The sequence below is a fragment of the Phyllobates terribilis genome, unplaced genomic scaffold (assembly GCF_046119375.1).
Source record: "Phyllobates terribilis strain yellow unplaced genomic scaffold, ASM4611937v1 Scaffold_9__5_contigs__length_417890890, whole genome shotgun sequence".
Taxonomy (NCBI): domain Eukaryota; kingdom Metazoa; phylum Chordata; class Amphibia; order Anura; family Dendrobatidae; genus Phyllobates; species Phyllobates terribilis.
In genome coordinates, this window is record NW_027362769.1 from 402,116,024 (window position 1) to 402,135,141 (window position 19,118).

Below are 19,118 nucleotides of genomic sequence, written 5' to 3' on the forward strand. Positions count from 1 at the left end.
GGAGTTATTAGAAAAGTCACTGGTGGTCTAGTGAAGGAGTTATTAGTAAAGTCACTGTTGGTCTAGTGAAGGAGTTATTAGTAAAGTCTCTGGTGGTCTAGTGAAGGAGTTATTAGTAAAGTCCCTGGTGGTATAGTAAAGGAGTTATTAGTAAAGTCTCTGGTGGTCTAGTAAAGGAGTTATTAGTAAAATGACTGGTGGTCTAGTGAAGGAGTTATTAGTAAAGTCTCTGGTGGTCCAGTGAAGGAGTTATTAGTAAAGTCACTGGTGGTCTAGTGAAGGAGTTATTAGTAAAGTCTCTGGTGGTCTAGTAAAGGAGTTATTAGTGAAGTCTCTGGTGGTCTAGTAAGGAGTTATTAGTAAAGTGACTGGTGGTCTCGTGAAGGAGTTATTAGTAAAGTCTCTGGTGGTCCAGTGAAGGAGTTATTAGTAAAGTCTCTGGTGGTCTATTAAAGGAGTTATTAGTAAAGTCTCTGGTGGTCTAGTGAAGGAGTTATTAGTAACGTCTCTGGTGGTCCAGGAAAGGAATTATTAGTAAAGTCCCTGGTGGTCTAGTAAAGGAGTTATTAGTAAAGTTTCTGGTGGTCTAGTAAAGGAGTTATTAGTAAAGTCACTGGTGGTCTAGTAAAGGAGTTATTAGTAAAGTCTCTGGTGGTCCAGGAAAGGAGTTATTAGTAAAGTCCCTGGTGGTCTAGTAAAGGAGTTTTTAGTAAAGTCACTGGTGGTCTAGTAAAGGAGTTATTAGTAAAGTCTCTGGTGGTCCAGGAAAGGAGTTATTAGTAAAGTCCCTGGTGGTCTAGTAAAGGAGTTATTAGTAAAGTCTCTGGTGGTCTAGTAAAGGAGTTATTAGTAAAGTCTCTGGTGGTCCAGGAAAGGAGTTATTAGTAAAGTCCCTGGTGGTCTAGTAAAGGAGTTATTAGTAAAGTCACTGGTGGTCTAGTAAAGGAGTTATTAGTAAAGTCTCTGGTGGTCCAGGAAAGGAGTTATTAGTAAAGTCCTGGTGGTCTAGTAAAGGAGTTATTAGTAAAGTCTCTGGTGGTCCAGGAAAGGAGTTATTAGTAAAGTCTCTGGTGGTCTAGTAAAGGAGTTATTAGTAAAGTCCCTGGTGGTCTAGTAAAGGAGTTATTAGTAAAGTCTCTGGTGGTCCAGGAAAGGAGTTATTAGTAAAGTCCCTGGTGGTCTAGTAAAGAAGTTATTAGTAAAGTCTCTGGTGGTCTAGTAAAGGAGTTATTAGTAAAGTCTCTGGTGGTCCAGGAAACGAGTTATTAGTAAAGTCCCTGGTGGTCTAGTAAAGGAGTTATTAGTAAAGTCACTGGTGGTCTAGTAAAGGAGTTATTAGTAAAGTCTCTGGTGGTCCAGGAAAGGAGTTATTAGTAAAGTCCTTGTGGTCTAGTAAAGGAGTTATTAGTAAAGTCTCTGGTGGTCCAGGAAAGGAGTTATTAGTAAAGTCCCTGGTGGTCTAGTAAAGAAGTTATTAGTAAAGTCTCTGGTGGTCTAGTAAAGGAGTTATTAGTAAAGTCTCTGGTGGTCCAGGAAACGAGTTATTAGTAAAGTCCCTGGTGGTCTAGTAAAGGAGTTATTAGTAAAGTCACTGGTGGTCTAGTAAAGGAGTTATTAGTAAAGTCTCTGGTGGTCCAGGAAAGGAGTTATTAGTAAAGTCCTTGTGGTCTAGTAAAGGAGTTATTAGTAAAGTCTCTGGTGGTCCAGGAAAGGAGTTATTAGTAAAGTCTCTGGTGGTCTAGTAAAGGAGTTATTAGTAAAGTCCCTGGTGGTCTAGTAATGGAGTTATTAGTAAAGTCCCTGGTGGTCTAGTAAAGGAGTTATTAGTAAAGTCTCTGGTGGTCCAGGAAAGGAGTTATTAGTAAAGTCTCGGGTGGTCTAGTGAAGGAGTTATTAGTAAAGTCCCTGGTGGTCTAGTAAAGGAGTTATTAGTACGTTCGCTGGTGGTCTAGTAAAGGAGTTATTAGTAAAGTCTCTGGTGGTCTAGTGAAGGAGTTATTAGTACGTTCGCTGGTGGTCTAGTGAAGGAGTTATTAGTAAAGTCTCTGGTGGTCTAGTGAAGGAGTTATTAGTACGTTCGCTGGTGGTCTAGTGAAGGAGTTATTAGTACGTTCGCTGGTGGTCTAGTGAAGGAGTTATTAGTGAAGTCTCTGGTGGTCTAGTAAAGGAAAAAGAACTTCGGCACTCCATACATGAATATATGAGAAATATTGTATCTAGACTAATGTCACTTTGAAAAATGAAGTTTTTTTGCGCATAATTTGGCCAATTTATTTGTGCCCATCAACCACGACAAGGTCACCTTCGTATGATGGGAAACTACGCTACGCTACCACTAGATATGCCACTCTTGGGCTGTAAGCCTGTATGGACAATATGTCTCTGCTTGGGCGTTTAACCTACAATGAATGGGCTGGTAGAGCTAGTTAAAACCACCTGTGACTGAATGGGAGGGACACATGGTCAGAAAAAAGGCTGTCAAACTTCAAATAGTGTGAACACGTACCTGCTGCAATGCTCCAGGAGCGGGATCCAAAAATGATTAATAGAAAAAAGAGAGGGGTCGCTCACTGGTCTATTCGGGTGCTCTGAAGAAAAACATTACTTTTTTCTTCAGAGCACCCGAAGAGACCAGTGAGCGACCCCTCTCTTTTTTCTATTGGTCTAGTGAAGGAGTTATTAGTAAAGTCTCTGTTGGTCTAGTGAAGGAGTTATTAGTAAAGTCTGTGGTGGTCTAGTGAAGGAGTTATTAGTAAAGTCTCTGGTGGTCTAGTGAAGGAGTTATTAGTAAAGTCTCTGGTGGTCTAGTATAGGAGTTATTAGTAAAGTCCCTGGTGGTCTAGTGAAGGAGTTATTAGTAAAGTCTCTGGTGGTCTAGTAAAGGAGTTATTAGTAAAGTCCCTGGTGGTCTAGTAAAGGAGTTATTAGTAAAGTCTCTGGTGGTCTAGTAAAGGAGGTATTAGTAAAGTCTCTGGTGGTCTAGTGAAGGAGTTATTAGTAAAGTCCCTGGTGTTCTAGTGAAGGAGTTATTAGTAAAGTCCCTGGTGGTCTAGTAAAGGATGTATTAGTAAAGTCTCTGGTGGTCTAGTAAAGGAGTTATTAATGAAGTCTCTGGTGGTCTAGTGAAGGAGTTATTAATGAAGTCTCTGGTGGTCTAGTGAAGGAGTTATTAGTAAAGTCCCTGGTGGTCTAGTAAAGGAGGTATTAGTAAAGTCCCTGGAGGTCTAGTGAAGGAGTTATTAGAAAAGTCTCTGATGGTCTAGTGAAGGAGTTATTAGTAAAGTCCCTGGTGGTTTAGTGAAGGAGTTATTAGTAAAGTCCCTGGAGGTCTAGTGAAGGAGTTATTAGTGAAGTCTCTGGTGGTCTAGTGAAGGAGTCATTAGTAAAGTCTCTGATGGTCTATTGAAGGAGTTATTACTAAAGTCCCTGGTGGTCTAGCGAAGGAGTTATTAGTAAAGTCCCTGGAGGTCTAGTAAAGGAGTTATTAGTAAAGTCTCTGATGGTCTAGTGAAGGAGTTATTAGTAAAGTCTCTGATGGTCTATTGAAGGAATTATTACTAAAGTCCCTGGTGGTCTAGTGAAGGAGTTATTAGTAAAGTCTCTGGTGGTCTAGTGAAGGAGTTATTAGTAAAGTCCCTGGTGGTTTAGTGAAGGAGTTATTAGTAAAGTCTCTGGTGGTCTAGTCAAGCAGTTATTAGTAAAGTCTGAGTTGGTCTAGTAATGGAGTTATTAGTAAAGTCTCTGTTGGTCTAGTAATGGAGTTATTAGTAAAGTCTCTGTTGGTGTAGTAAGGAGTTATTAGTGAAGTCCCTGGTGGTCTAGTGAAGGAGTTATTAGTAAAGTCCCTGGTGGTCTAGTAAAGGAGTTTTTAGTAAAGTCCCTGGTGGTCTAGTAATGGAGTTATTAGTGAAGTCTCTGGTGGTCTAGTGAAGGAGTTATTAGTAAAGTCCCTGGTGATTTAGTGAAGGAGTTATTAGTAAAGTCCCTGGAGGTCTAGTGAAGGAGTTATTAGTGAAGTCTCTGGTGGTCTAGTGAAGGAGTTATTAGTAAAGTCTCTGATGGTCTATTGAAGGAGTTATTACTAAAGTCCCTGGTGGTCTAGCGAAGGAGTTATTAGTAAAGTCCCTGGAGGTCTAGTAAAGGAGTTATTAGTAAAGTCTCTGATGGTCTAGTGAAGGAGTTATTAGTGAAGTCTCTGGTGGTCTAGTGAAGGAGTTATTAGTAAAGTCTCTGGTGGTCTAGTGAAGGAGTTATTAGTAAAGTCCCTGGTGGTTTAGTGAAGGAGTTATTAGTAAAGTCTCTGGTGGTCTAGTCAAGCAGTTATTAGTAAAGTCTGTGTTGGTCTAGTAATGGAGTTATTAGTAAAGTCTCTGTTGGTCTAGTAATGGAGTTATTAGTAAAATCTCTGTTGGTGTAGTAAGGAGTTATTAGTGAAGTCCCTGGTGGTCTAGTGAAGGAGTTATTAGTAAAGTCCCTGGTGGTCTAGTAAAGGAGTTATTAGTAAAGTCCCTGGTGGTCTAGTAAAGGAGTTATTAGTGAAGTCTCTGGTGGTCTAGTGAAGGAGTTATTAGTAAAGTCTCTGGTGGTCTAGTAAAGGAGTTATTAGTAAAGTCCCTAGTGGTCTAGTAAAGGAGCTATTAGTGAAGTCTCTGGTGGTCTAGTAAAGGAGTTATTAGTAAAGTCTCTGGTGGTCTAGTGAAGGAGTTATTAGTAAAGTCACTGGTGGTCTAGTGAAGGAGTTATTAGTAAAGTCACTGGTGGTCTAGTGAAGGAGTTATTAGTAAAGTCTCTGGTGGTCTAGTAAAGGAGTTATTAGTAAAGTCCCTGGTGGTCTAGTAAAGGAGTTATTAGTAAAGTCACTGGTGGTCTAGTGAAGGAGTTATTAGTAAAGTCTCTGGTGGTCTAGTGAAGGAGTTATTGGTAAAGACACTGGTGGTCTAGTGAAGGAGTTATTAGTAAAGTCTCTGGTGGTCTAGTGAAGGAGTTATTAGTAAAGTCCCTGGTGGTCTAGTGAAGGAGTTATTAGTAAAGTGACTGGTGGTCTAGTGAAGGAGTTATTAGTAAAGTCTCTGATGGTCTAGTGAAGGAGTTATTAGTAAAATGACTGGTGGTCTAGTGAAGGAGTTATTAGTAAAGTCTCTGGTGGTCTAGTGAAGGAGTTATTAGTAAAGTCTCTGGTGGTCTAGTGAAGGAGTTATTAGTAAAGTGTCTGGTGGTCTAGTGAAGGAGTTATTAGTAAAGTCTCTGATGGTTTAGTGAAGGAGTTATTAGTAAAGTGACTGGTGGTCTAGTGAAGGAGTTATTAGCAAAGTCTCTGGTGGTCCAGTGAAGGAGTTATTAGTAAAGTCACTGATGGTCTAGTGAAGGAGTTATTAGTAAAGTCACTGGTGGTCTAGTGAAGGAGTTATTAGTAAAGTCACTGTTGGTCTAGTGAAGGAGTTATTAGTAAAGTCTCTGGTGGTCTAGTGAAGGAGTTATTAGTAAAGTCCCTGGTGGTCTAGTAAAGGAGTTATTAGAAAAATCACTGGTGGTCTAGTGAAGGAGTTATTAATAAAGTCTCTGATGGTCTAGTGAAGGAGTTATTAGTAAAGTGACTGGTGGTCTAGTGAAGGAGTTATTATTAAAGTCTCTGGTGGTCCAGTGAAGGAGTTATTAGTAAAGTCACTGGTGGTCTAGTGAAGGAGTTATTAGTAAAGTCTCTGGTGGTCTAGTAAAGGAGTTATTAGTGAAGTCTCTGGTGGTCTAGTAAGGAGTTATTAGTAAAGTCTCTGGTGGTCTAGTAAAGGAGTTATTAGTAAATTCTCTGGTGGTCTAGTGAAGGAGTTATTAGTAAAGTCCCTGGTGGTCTAGTAAAGGAGTTATTAGTAAAGTAACTGGTGGTCTAGTGAAGGAGTTATTAGTACGTTCGCTGGTGGTCTAGTAAACGAGTTATTAGTAAAGTCTCTGGTGGTCTATTAAAGGAGTTATTAGTAAAGTCTCTGGTGGTCTAGTGAAGGAGTTATTAGTAACGTCTCTGGTGGTCCAGGAAAGGAATTATTAGTAAAGTCCCTGGTGGTCTAGTAAAGGAGTTATTAGTAAAGTCTCTGGTGGTCCAGGAAAGGAGTTATTAGTAAAGCCCCTGGTGGTCTAGTAAAGGAGTTATTAGTAAAGTCTCTGGTGGTCTAGTAAAGGAGTTATTAGTAAAGTCTCTGGTGGTCCAGGAAAGGAGTTATTAGTAAAGTCCCTGGTGGTCTAGTAAAGGAGTTATTAGTAAAGTCACTGGTGGTCTAGTAAAGGAGTTATTAGTAAAGTCTCTGGTGGTCCAGGAAAGGAGTTATTAGTAAAGTCCCTGGTGGTCTAGTAAAGGAGTTATTAGTAAAGTCTCTGGTGGTCTAGTAAAGGAGTTATTAGTAAAGTCTCTGGTGGTCCAGGAAAGGAGTTATTAGTAAAGTCCCTGGTGGTCTAGTAAAGGAGTTATTAGTAAATTCACTGGTGGTCTAGTAAAGGAGTTATTAGTAAAGTCTCTGGTGGTCCAGGAAAGGAGTTATTAGTAAAGTCCTGGTGGTCTAGTAAAGGAGTTATTAGTAAAGTCTCTGGTGGTCCAGGAAAGGAGTTATTAGTAAAGTCTCTGGTGGTCTAGTAAAGGAGTTATTAGTAAAGTCCCTGGTGGTCTAGTAATGGAGTTATTAGTAAAGTCCCTGGTGGTCTAGTAAAGGAGTTATTAGTAAAGTCTCTGGTGGTCCAGGAAAGGAGTTATTAGTAAAGTCCCTGGTGGTCTAGTAAAGGAGTTATTAGTAAAGTCTCTGGTGGTCTAGTAAAGGAGTTATTAGTAAAGTCTCTGGTGGTCCAGGAAATGAGTTATTAGTAAAGTCCCTGGTGGTCTAGTAAAGGAGTTATTAGTAAAGTCACTGGTGGTCTAGTAAAGGAGTTATTAGTAAAGTCTCTGGTGGTCCAGGAAAGGAGTTATTAGTAAAGTCCTGGTGGTCTAGTAAAGGAGTTATTAGTAAAGTCTCTGGTGGTCCAGGAAAGGAGTTATTAGTAAAGTCTCTGGTGGTCTAGTAAAGGAGTTATTAGTAAAGTCCCTGGTGGTCTAGTAATGGAGTTATTAGTAAAGTCCCTGGTGGTCTAGTAAAGGAGTTATTAGTAAAGTCTCTGGTGGTCCAGGAAAGGAGTTATTAGTAAAGTCTCGGGTGTTCTAGTGAAGGAGTTATTAGTAAAGTCCCTGGTGGTCTAGTAAAGGAGTTATTAGTACGTTCGCTGGTGGTCTAGTAAAGGAGTTATTAGTAAAGTCTCTGGTGGTCTAGTGAAGGAGTTATTAGTACGTTCGCTGGTGGTCTAGTGAAGGAGTTATTAGTAAAGTCTCTGGTGGTCTAGTGAAGGAGTTATTAGTACGTTCGCTGGTGGTCTAGTGAAGGAGTTATTAGTACGTTCGCTGGTGGTCTAGTGAAGGAGTTATTAGTGAAGTCTCTGGTGGTCTAGTAAAGGAAAAAGAACTTCGGCACTCCATACATGAATATATGAGAAATATTGTATCTAGACTAATGTCACTTTGAAAAATGAAGTTTTTTTGCGCATAATTTGGCCAATTTATTTGTGCCCATCAACCACGACAAGGTCACCTTCGTATGATGGGAAACTACGCTACGCTACCACTAGATATGCCACTCTTGGGCTGTAAGCCTGTATGGACAATATGTCTCTGCTTGGGCGTTTAACCTACAATGAATGGGCTGGTAGAGCTAGTTAAAACCACCTGTGACTGAATGGGAGGGACACATGGTCAGAAAAAAGGCTGTCAAACTTCTAATAGTGTGAACACGTACCTGCTGCAATGCTCCAGGAGCGGGATCCAAAAATGATTAATAGAAAAAAGAGAGGGGTCGCTCACTGGTCTATTCGGGTGCTCTGAAGAAAAACATTACTTTTTTCTTCAGAGCACCCGAAGAGACCAGTGAGCGACCCCTCTCTTTTTTCTATTGGTCTAGTGAAGGAGTTATTAGTAAAGTCTCTGGTGGTCTAGTAAAGGAGTTATTAGTAAAGTCCCTGGTGGTCTAGTGAAGGAGTTATTAGTAAAGTCTCTGGTGGTCTAGTAAAGGAGTTATTAGTAAAGTCCCTGGTGGTCTAGTAAAGGAGTTATTAGTAAAGTCTCTGGTGGTCTAGTAAAGGAGGTATTAGTAAATTCTCTGGTGGTCTAGTGAAGGAGTTATTAGTAAAGTCCCTGGTGGTCTAGTAAAGGATGTATTAGTAAAGTCTCTGGTGGTCTAGTAAAGGAGTTATTAATGAAGTCTCTGGTGGTCTAGTGAAGGAGTTATTAATGAAGTCTCTGGTGGTCTAGTGAAGGAGTTATTAGTAAAGTCCCTGGTGGTCTAGTAAAGGAGGTATTAGTAAATTCTCTGGTGGTCTAGTAAAGGAGTTATTAATGAAGTCTCTGGTGGTCTAGTGAAGGAGTTATTAGTAAAGTCCCTGGTGGTTTAGTGAAGGACTTATTAGTAAAGTCCATGGAGGTCTAGTGAAGGAGTTATTAGTAAAGTCTCTGATGTTCTAGTGAAGGAGTTATTAGTAAAGTCCCTGGTGGTTTAGTGAAGGAGTTATTAGTAAAGTCCCTGGAGGTCTAGTGAAGGAGTTATTAGTGAAGTCTCTGGTGGTCTAGTGAAGGAGTTATTAGTAAAGTCTCTGATGGTCTATTGAAGGAGTTATTACTAAAGTCCCTGGTGGTCTAGCGAAGGAGTTATTAGTAAAGTCCCTGGAGGTCTAGTAAAGGAGTTATTAGTAAAGTCTCTGATGGTCTAGTGAAGGAGTTATTAGTGAAGTCTCTGGTGGTCTAGTGAAGGAGTTATTAGTAAAGTCTCTGATGGTCTATTGAAGGAGTTATTACTAAAGTCCCTGGTGGTCTAGTGAAGGAGTTATTAGTAAAGTCTCTGGTGGTCTAGTGAAGGAGTTATTAGTAAAGTCCCTGGTGGTTTAGTGAAGGAGTTATTAGTAAAGTCTCTGGTGGTCTAGTCAAGCAGTTATTAGTAAAGTCTGTGTTGGTCTAGTAATGGAGTTATTAGTAAAGTCTCTGTTGGTGTAGTAAGGAGTTATTAGTGAAGTCCCTGGAGGTCTAGTGAAGGAGTTATTAGTAAAGTCTCTGGTGGTCTAGTGAAGGAGTTATTAGTAAAGTCCCTGGAGGTCTAGTGAAGGAGTTATTAGTAAAGTCTCTGATGGTCTAGTGAAGGAGTTATTAGTAAAGTCCCTGGAGGTCTAGTGAAGGAGTTATTAGTGAAGTCTCTGGTGGTCTAGTGAAGGAGTTATTAGTAAAGTCTCTGATGGTCTATTGAAGGAGTTATTACTAAAGTCCCTGGTGGTCTAGCGAAGGAGTTATTAGTAAAGTCTCTGGTGGTCTAGTGAAGGAGTTATTAGTAAAGTCTCTGATGGTCTAGTGAAGGAGTTATTAGTAAAGTCTCTGGTGGTCTAGTCAAGCAGTTATTAGTAAAGTCTGTGTTGGTCTAGTAATGGAGTTATTAGTAAAGTCTCTGTTGGTCTAGTAATGGAGTTATTAGTAAAGTCTCTGTTGGTGTAGTAAGGAGTTATTAGTGAAGTCCCTGGTGGTCTAGTGAAGGAGTTATTAGTAAAGTCCCTGGTGGTCTAGTAAAGGAGTTATTAGTAAAGTCCCTGGTGGTCTAGTAATGGAGTTATTAGTGAAGTCTCTGGTGGTCTAGTGAAGGAGTTATTAGTAAAGTCTCTGGTGGTCTAGTAAAGGAGTTATTAGTAAAGTCCCTAGTGGTCTAGTAAAGGAGCTATTAGTGAAGTCTCTGGTGGTCTAGTAAAGGAGTTATTAGTAAAGTCTCTGGTGGTCTAGTGAAGGAGTTATTAGTAAAGTCACTGGTGGTCTAGTGAAGGAGTTATTAGTAAAGTCACTGGTGGTCTAGTGAAGGAGTTATTAGTAAAGTCTCTGGTGGTCTAGTAAAGGAGTTATTAGTAAAGTCCCTGGTGGTCTAGTAAAGGAGTTATTAGTAAAGTCACTGGTGGTCTAGTGAAGGAGTTATTAGTAAAGTCTCTGGTGGTCTAGTGAAGGAGTTATTGGTAAAGTCACTGGTGGTCTAGTGAAGGAGTTATTAGTAAAGTCTCTGGTGGTCTAGTGAAGGAGTTATTAGTAAAGCCCCTGGTGGTCTAGTGAAGGAGTTATTAGTAAAGTGACTGGTGGTCTAGTGAAGGAGTTATTAGTAAAGTCTCTGATGGTCTAGTGAAGGAGTTATTAGTAAAGTGACTGGTGGTCTATTGAAGGAGTTATTAGTAAAGTCTCTGGTGGTCTTGTGAAGGAGTTATTAGTAAAGTCTCTGGTGGTCTAGTGAAGGAGTTATTAGTAAAGTGTCTGGTGGTCTAGTGAAGGAGTTATTAGTAAAGTCTCTGGTGGTCCAGTGAAGGAGTTATTAGTAAAGTCACTGATGGTCTAGTGAAGGAGTTATTAGTAAAGTCACTGGTGGTCTAGTGAAGAAGTTATTAGTAAAGTCACTGATGGTCTAGTGAAGGAGTTATTAGTAAAGTCACTGGTGGTCTAGTGAAGAAGTTATTAGTAAAGTCTCTGGTGGTCTAGTAAAGGAGTTATTAGTAAAGTCTCTGGTGGTATAGTAAAGGAGTTATTAGTAAAGTCTCTGGTGGTCTAGTAAAGGAGTTATTAGTAAAATGACTGGTGGTCTAGTGAAGGAGTTATTAGTAAAGTCTCTGATGGTCTAGTGAAGGAGTTATTAGTAAAGTGACTGGTGGTCTAGTGAAGGAGTTATTAGTAAAGTCTCTGGTGGTCTAGTAAGGAGTTATTAGTAAAGTCTCTGTTGGTCTAGTAAGGAGTTATTAGTAAAGTCTCTGGAGGTCCAGTGAAGGAGTTATTAGTAAAGTCTCTGGAGGTCTAGTGAAGGAGTTATTAATGAAGTCTCTGGTGGTTTAGTGAAGGACTTATTAGTAAAGTCCCTGGAGGTCTAGTGAAGGAGTTATTAGTAAAGTCCCTGGTGGTCTAGTGAAGGAGTTATTAGTGAAGTCTCTGATGGTCTAGTAAGGAGTTATTAGTAAAGTCACTGGTGGTCTAGTGAAGGAGTTATTAGTAAAGTCTCTGGTGGTCTAGTAAAGGAGTTATTAGTGAAGTCTCTGGTGGTCTAGTAAGGAGTTATTAGTAAAGTCTCTGGTGGTCTAGTAAGGAGTTATTAGTAAAGTCTCTGTTGGTCTAGTAAGGAGTTATTAATGAAGTCTCTGGTGGTTTAGTGAAGGACTTATTAGTAAAGTCCCTGGAGGTCTAGTAAAGGAGTTATTAGTGAAGTCTCTGGTGGTCTAGTAAGGAGTTATTAGTAAAGTCTCTGGAGGTCCAGTGAAGGAGTTATTAGTAAAGTCTCTGGTGGTCTAGTGAAGGAGTTATTAATGAAGTCTCTGGTGGTTTAGTGAAGGACTTATTAGTAAAGTCCCTGGAGGTCTAGTAAAGGAGTTATTAGTGAAGTCTCTGGTGGTCTAGTAAGGAGTTATTAGTAAAGTCTCTGGTGGTCTAGTAAGGAGTTATTAGTAAAGTCTCTGTTGGTCTAGTAAAGGAGTTATTAGTAAAGTCTCTGGTGGTCTAGTGAAAGAGTTATTAGTAAAGTCTCTGATGGTCTAGTGAAGGAGTTATTAGTGAAGTCTCTGGTGGTCTAGTGAAAGAGTTATTAGTAAAGTCTCTGGTGGTCTAGTGAAGGAGTTATTAGTAAAGTCTCTGGTGGTCTAGTAAAGGAGTTATTAGTAAAGTCCCTGGTGGTCTAGTGAAGGAGTTATTAGTAAAGTCTCTGGTGGTCTAGTGAAAGAGTTATTAGTAAAGTCTCTGGTGGTCTAGTAAAGGAGTTATTAGTAAAGTCCCTGGTGGTCTAGTGAAGGAGTTATTAGTAAAGTCTCTGGTGGTCTAGTGAAAGAGTTATTAGTAAAGTCTCTGGTGGTCTAGTAAAGGAGTTATTAGTAAAGTCTCTAGTGGTCTAGTAAAGGAGTTATTAGTAAAGTCTCTGGTGGTCTAGTGAAGGAGTTATTAGTAAAGTCCCTGGTGGTCTGTGGAGGTTGGTCACAGGGTTATTGTTGCAGTCTCTGGTGGTCTCGGGGGGTGATTGGGGTTGTTGTTCCGGTAACATGCAGGATAATGGTAATCTCCATATGGTCTTGTGGGCTGGAGGTAGGTCTCCCCCCATTATTTGGGAATGACATATGAGGAGGTGAGGACGGCTGGGGTCCGGCTGTCGCAGGCTGATGCCGCAGGCATGACACCTATATACGTATATGAGGTGTAGAGGAGCCGGAGCTCAGACTCCGAAGAAGGAGAGGTAAGAAACAGAAGCCCAAAAGTGACACCTGGCCATGAAGGGGTTAAAAGGGCGCAATACAGAATAACACGGAGCGGCGCTGATTACTGCGGACACCGTTCGCCCTGCACTGATCACGGGGGTCCTGTCTAAAGATGTCACTGTGTAACACTGTAACAATATAACAATGGATCCGTGTTACTTTGTATCATTATTCCCCAGCAGTCGCTCAGCATTGTTTGGACTGATTTTGTCGACGTTTTGCGGAGCCGCCATGTCTGCTAGGAGTCGTGTGTATTGGTGTCCCCCCCGTGTGACCCATCTGACATGTGACGTTCATGTTATCCGTGGAGTTAAAGGGGTTGTCCTGAAGCGCAAAGAAATAGCTGATATGTTAAAGAAGCAGCGCCCCCCCTGACTACAGGCTGTGTGCGGTATTACAGCTTAGTCCCTTTCTCTATAATGGAGCTGAACCGTTTCTGGTATTGTAGTTCAGCTTTATTACAGTGAATGGGACTAAGCTGTAATACCGCACACGGCCTTTGGTCAGGGGGGGCGCTGCTTCTGGAAGTTTTCTAATCCCGTCCATCCTCGGTGACGTCATGATCCCTTGTTTCTCTCCGGGCTGTTGCCTCCATGTTGCCCCGTTATTCCCTGGATATAGTGGGGTACCTGCTCTGCTGGGTTCGCTCGGGGTCTCCTGACATCCTGACGTTTTCCTTCCCTCGTCACTTTATTTCTTCTCCCTTGTGATTTCTGTGACCCCCGATATTCTTCAGGCTCTCGCTCTACGTTTAGGGGGGGTGCAGCGACCTCCTCTTCCTCTGATGAGAGCAGATTTTATGGTTTTATTTGAAGACAAAGTTTCTTTCACTTTCTTTTCCCTTGGATCCTCCTCAGTGCTGGGAGGCGCAGGGAAGACTCTGCTGCATCGCCTTAAAGGGGAAGGACCGGAGTAACAGCAGAGTACAGGAGCATGACACCCACTCACAATGCTGCACTGACTGCAGCGCACACTACAGCCCACAGAGTCCTCAATATAATGGTGGAGCACGGAGCAGATCTCAGGCTTTCATTATCACCTCTATGCTGATGACACACAGATCTACCTCTCTGGACCCGATATCTCCTCCTTACTAACCACAATCCCACAATGTCTGTCCGCCATCTCATCCTTCTTCTCTGCCAGATTTCTAAAACTTAACATGGATAAAACAGAATACATCGTCTTTCCACCATCCCATTCATCCCCCCCATATGACCTATCCATCATAGTCAATGGCTGCCCACTCTCCCCAGTCCCTCAAGCTCGCTGCCTTGGGGTAACCCTGGACTCTGATCTCTCCTTCACACCACATATCCAAGCCCTTTCCACTTCCTGCCGACTCCAACTCAAAGATATCTCCCGGATCCGCTCATTCCTCAACCATGAATCTGCAAAAACACTAGTGCCGCCCTCATCATCTCCCGCCTTGACTACTGCAACCTCCTGCTCTGTGGCCTCCCCTCTAACACTCTCGCACCCCTCCAATCTATCCTAAACTCTGCTGCCCGACTAATCCACCTGTCCCCCCGCTATTCCCCGGCCTCTCCTCTCTGTCAATCTCTTCACTGGCTCCGCATTGCCCAGAGACTCCAGTTCAAAACCCTAACCATGGCATACAAAGCCATTCACAACCTGTCTCCTCCATATATCTCCGACCTAGTCTCCCAGTACATACCTGCACGCAGCCTCTGATCCTCACAAGATCTCCTTCTCTACTCCCCTCTTATCTCCTCTTCCCACAATCACATACAAGATTTCTCCCGTGCTTCCCCCCTACTCTGGAACTCTCTACCCCAATATATCAGACTCTCGCCGACCGTGGAAACCTTCAAAAGGAACCAGAAGACCCACCTCTTCCGACAAGCCTACAACCTGCAGTAACCACCGCTCCACCACACCGCTGCACGACCAGCTCTACCCTCACCTACTGTATCCTCACCCATCCCTTGTAGACTGTGAGCCCTCGCGGGCAGGGTCCTCGCTCCACCATACCGCTGCACGACCAGCTCTACCCTCACCTACTGTATCCTCACCCATCCCTTGTAGACTGTGAGCCCTCGCGGGCAGGGTCCTCGCTCCACCATACCGCTGCACGACCAGCTCTACCCTCACCTACTGTATCCTCACCCATCCCTTGTAGATTGTGAGCCCTCGCGGGCAGGGTCCTCGCTCCACCATACCGCTGCACGACCAGCTCTACCCTCACCTACTGTATCCTCACCCATCCCTTGTAGATTGTGAGCCCTCGCGGGCAGGGTCCTCACTCCACCATACCGCTGCACGACCAGCTCTACCCTCACCTACTGTATCCTCACCCATCCCTTGTAGATTGTGAGCCCTCGCGGGCAGGGTCCTCACTCCACGATACCACTGCATGACCAGCTCTACCCTCACCTACTGTATCCTCACCCATCCCTTGTAGATTGTGAGCCCTCGCGGGCAGGGTCCTCGCTCCTCCTGTACCAGTCGCTGTCACATTGTGTTGAAGATCATTGTAATTGTTTTTGCTATGTATACCCCTTTTTCACATGTAAAGCGACATGGAATAAATGGCGCTATAATAATAATAATAATAATAATAGTAAAAGAGTCACATATTTATACACAATAGGACACAGAAATAATGCAATAGGTAAGACAGGTGATAGAAAGCAGAGTTATTATGGAAGAGATAAACAGTTCTGGATATAAATATTTTAGCAGTTAATAGATAAGAAGTGTGAAGGTTTTATTGTCCTGTGACTAGGTCCAGTGTTATGATTGCCTCACAAGTCTGAGGGGCACATTCCTTAGTTGATGTAGAATGACATAAATCCATGCGACACATTCATTCCTGCTCTGAAAGTGTTAAAGGTTACCATGAGTTTATATTCTGAGATTCTTCTTTCTCTCTGAGATTTGAAGTTACCTTTTAATACCAGTAATTTCATGTCTTTTATGCTGTGATCAGGGGAACAAAACAGGAGACAAGCATCCAACATCAGTGCCCAGGAGAGTACAGCGATGGGAAGTAAAATGGCTCCACAGTACGCAAATCTTTTCATGGCCAAGCTTGAAAGTGACTTTTTGTCCTCATGTCCCATCAGGCCTCTGGACTACTACCGTTACATTGACGATATTTTAATCATCTGGACGGGGTCTGAGCAACAGCTGAAGACGTTCCATCAACACTTTAATCGATTTCATCCCACCATCAACCTAACACTCAGCTACTCCTGTACTGAAAATAACTTTTTGGACACCATCATCAAGCTACAGAACAATGAAATAAAGACTTCCCTGTACCGGAAACCAACCGACCGTCCTACATACCTTAAATGGGACAGTTTCCATCCAAAACACATAAAAACTCTATTGTCTACAGCCAAGCCATCAGATACAATCGGATATGTTCCAACCCTATGGATAGAGACAAACACCTTGATGGCCTCAGAAAGACCTTTCTGAAACAGGGCTACTGTTACGGTCCGGGTGGTGGAACCTCTGTGCTGCGGTGCAATGAGGGACCAGAGGGGCGTGACTAAGTACCTACTCGGCCTGGCCAAGGTCGCATGGCGGCTCAGTCGACTCCGTGACCAGGGAAGGACTGAGCAGAGGGACCAGGTGCCACTCTGGGACTGACCTTGTATGAAAGCAGGTGACTCCCACGGGTCAGATGGCAGGAACTGACCGGTACAGCGGATCAGCAGGCTGATTCGACTGATAGCCAGACAGATGCTCCGAGTAGGCAGGCTGGCGGGCACAACGGGTAACTGGTAGGTGCTTCCAGGTAAGCAGGCTGGTAGACACGGCAGGTAACTGGCAGGTGCTTCCAGGTAAGCAGGCTGGCAGACACGGCTGGTAACTGGCAGTTGCTTCCAGGTAAGCAGGCTGGCGGGCACAATGGGTAACTGGCAGGTGCTTTCAGGTAAGCAGACTGACGGGCACGGCAGGTAACTGGCAGGTGCTTCCAGGTAAGCAGACTGGCGGGCACGGCAGGTAACAGGCAGGTGCTCCGGGTAGGCAGGCTGGCGGACACGGCAGGTAACTGGCAAGTGCTTCCAGGTAAGCAGGAAGGCGGACATGGCTGGTAACTGGCAGGTGCTTCCAGGTAAGCAGGCTGGCGGGCACAACGGGTAACTGGCAGGTGCTTCCAGGTAAGCGGACTGGCGGGCACGGCAGGTAACTAGCTGGTGCTTCCAGGTAAGCGGGCTGGCGGGCATGGCAGGTAACAGGCAGGAGCTCTGGGTAGGCAGGCTGGCGGACACGGCAGGTAACTGGCAAGTGCTTCCAAGTAAGCAGGAAGGCGGACATGGCTGGTAACTGGCAGGTGCTTCCAGTTAAGCAGGCTGGCGGACACGGCCGGGAAGCAGGCAGGTGCTTCCAGGTAAGCAGGCAGGCGGGCACGGCAGGTAACAGGCAGGTGCTTCCAGGTAAGCGGGCTGACAGGCACGGCAGGTACCAGGCAGGTATTTCCAGGTAAGCAGGCTGGCGGGCACAGAAGGTAACAGACAGGTGCTTCCAGGTAAGCAAGCTGGCGGACACGGCAGGTAACTGGCAGGTGCTTCCAGGTAAGCAAGCTGGCGGACACGGCAGGTAACTGGCAGGTGCTTCCAGGTAAGCTGGCGGGCAGAGCCCATAGACAGACTGGCGGACTGGACTGTAGACAGACTGGCGGACTGGACTGTAGACAGACTGGTGGACTGGACTGTAGACAGACTGGTGGACTGGACTGTAGACAGACTGGCGGACTGGACTGTAGACAGACTGGCGGACTGGACTGTAGACAGACTGGTGGACTGGACTGTAGAACAGACTGGCGGACAGGACTGACTTACAGAGGACCTGAGGGCTGAAGCAACAGTAAGAACACAGAGCAACAACCTTGCAATGGCACCTCCATATTGGAGGAGGTGCTTTAAATAGGGAAAGTCATCCGGCCATTGGCCGGGGACTTTTAGGTTGGCGCGCGCGGCCCCTAAGCACAGTGCCCGGGAAGCTGTGTGTACCAGCAGCAGCAGGGAGGCCGGAAGACACCGGACCAGAAAAAATGTAAAACCTGTCCATTTATAATGACCACAGACAAGATAAAGATCCCCAACTCCCATCAGGACTATAAGATCCCAGGCACGTTCACCTGTATCACATCTAATTGGGTGTACTTAATTATATGCACGAAATGTCCAGCTGGGGGTCTGTATGTAGGGAAGACAGGGCAAAAACTTAGAACAAGGATGTATCATCATCACCACACAATAAAAGAAAAAAGAATAGATCCACCTGTAGCCAAGCATTTTTGTTCCCCTGATCACAGCATAAAAGATATGAAATTACTAGTATTAAAAGGTAACTTCAAATCTCAAAGAGACAGAAGAATCTCAGAATATAAACTCATGGTGACCTTTAACACTTTGAGAGCAGGAATCAATGTGTCCCATGGATTTATGTCATTCTACATCAACTAAGGAATGTGCCCCTCAGACTTGTGAGGCCATCATAACACTGGACCTAGTCACAGGACAATAAAACCTTCACACTCCTTATCTATTAACTGCTAAAATATTTATATCCAGAACTGTTTAGCTCTTCCATAATAACTCTGCCTTTCATCACCTGTCTTACCTATTGCATTATTTCTATATCCTATTGTGTATAAATATGTGACTCTTCATATTTTGTGTTATACTATGCCTGATGAAGAGACCTGCGTAGTCTGGAAAGCTTGCAATTTGTTACCATCTTTTCAGTTAGCCATTAAAAGGTATCAACCACTGAGGACTCTGAAATCTAAATATTTTTCTATCTACTGGCTAACACGGTACAAGAATATATATTTTCCCTATATATTTATATACTTACCTTTAGACTGAATCATCTTAAATTGCCAGTATTCTTATTCTGCCCTTTTTCATCATTTTTTACAACTTTGTAATTTACCTGCAGTTCCATGTGATTCCACCAGATGGGGATAGTGTACAATGGAAAGTTGATGTTTACAACTTATTATTAATTACGCTTCCTTGTTGTTACCATCAACTAATATTTAGCATTAGTGTTGAGCGAGCATGCTCGACACAGCTCGGTACTCGCCCGAGCATCTCACTACTCGGGAAGTTCGGCGAGCACCGAGCATTTCCGGGTTGCTCGGCGGGAGCTCAGGTCACTTCAATGACGCAGCCATGTTGTTTGTGGGCATTACAGTGATTGGCTGGCCGCACAGCATCACCTCGAGTATTTAAAACCGGGCGCCGCCATCTTGGACACAGTCGCTCCGGATCACACAGTGTAGGGAAAGTGCTGCTGAGCTAGGGTGAGATTTATACTGCGAAATAGTTAGTGTAGGGTCTGTAAAGGCTGCCAGATCAAACAAACAGTCCTTCTGAGGACTAATATCCATCCCAGGTATATCAGGCAGGCAGGCTGTATAGGAGACGCAGTGGTTATACCAACAAACGCTGCATTACAGTCCTGTGTGCTGCTGTTGCTGTAATTTCTGGACTTAGCTCCAGGTCTCGGGGGCCAGGAAAAATCCCTTTTCTTTCATCTAAATCCTCTTTTTTTTCCCCCTCCTTCACACTGTACAAATACCCGTCTTATTAACGTTTTGGTGTCCCCCCCCCCAAAAAAAAAGTGTGTCTGTGACAGTTCAGACACAAATAAATCTGTTTAAAAGATTCTGGTGTAGGCCAGATAACTATAACTGTGGTTTTGCAGTTCCACGGTTCAAATCTCTGTATTATCCACTTTTGGGTCTTTTTTACATAAAAAACAGTTTGAGTGTGTCGCTCACTGTTCAGCCACAAATATATATATTTAAAAAAGTCTGGTATACACCA

General features: G+C 43.5%; 1 protein-coding gene across 2 annotated transcripts in view; it reads right to left on the reverse strand.

Moving 5' to 3' along the window:
• Positions 1-13,187, reverse strand: part of LOC141161261 (uncharacterized) — a 120,979-nt gene extending 107,792 nt beyond the window's left edge. The window contains exon 1 of one of the 2 annotated variants that reach the window (XM_073646044.1): positions 12,930-13,187. In XM_073646044.1, coding sequence (XP_073502145.1) covers positions 12,930-12,964 — 35 coding nt within the window. In that variant the 5' untranslated portion in view covers positions 12,965-13,187. The remainder of the gene's footprint in view (positions 1-12,929) is intronic. The other variant, XM_073646045.1, reaches the window with a different exon arrangement.
• Positions 13,188-19,118: the final 5,931 nt, after the last annotated feature.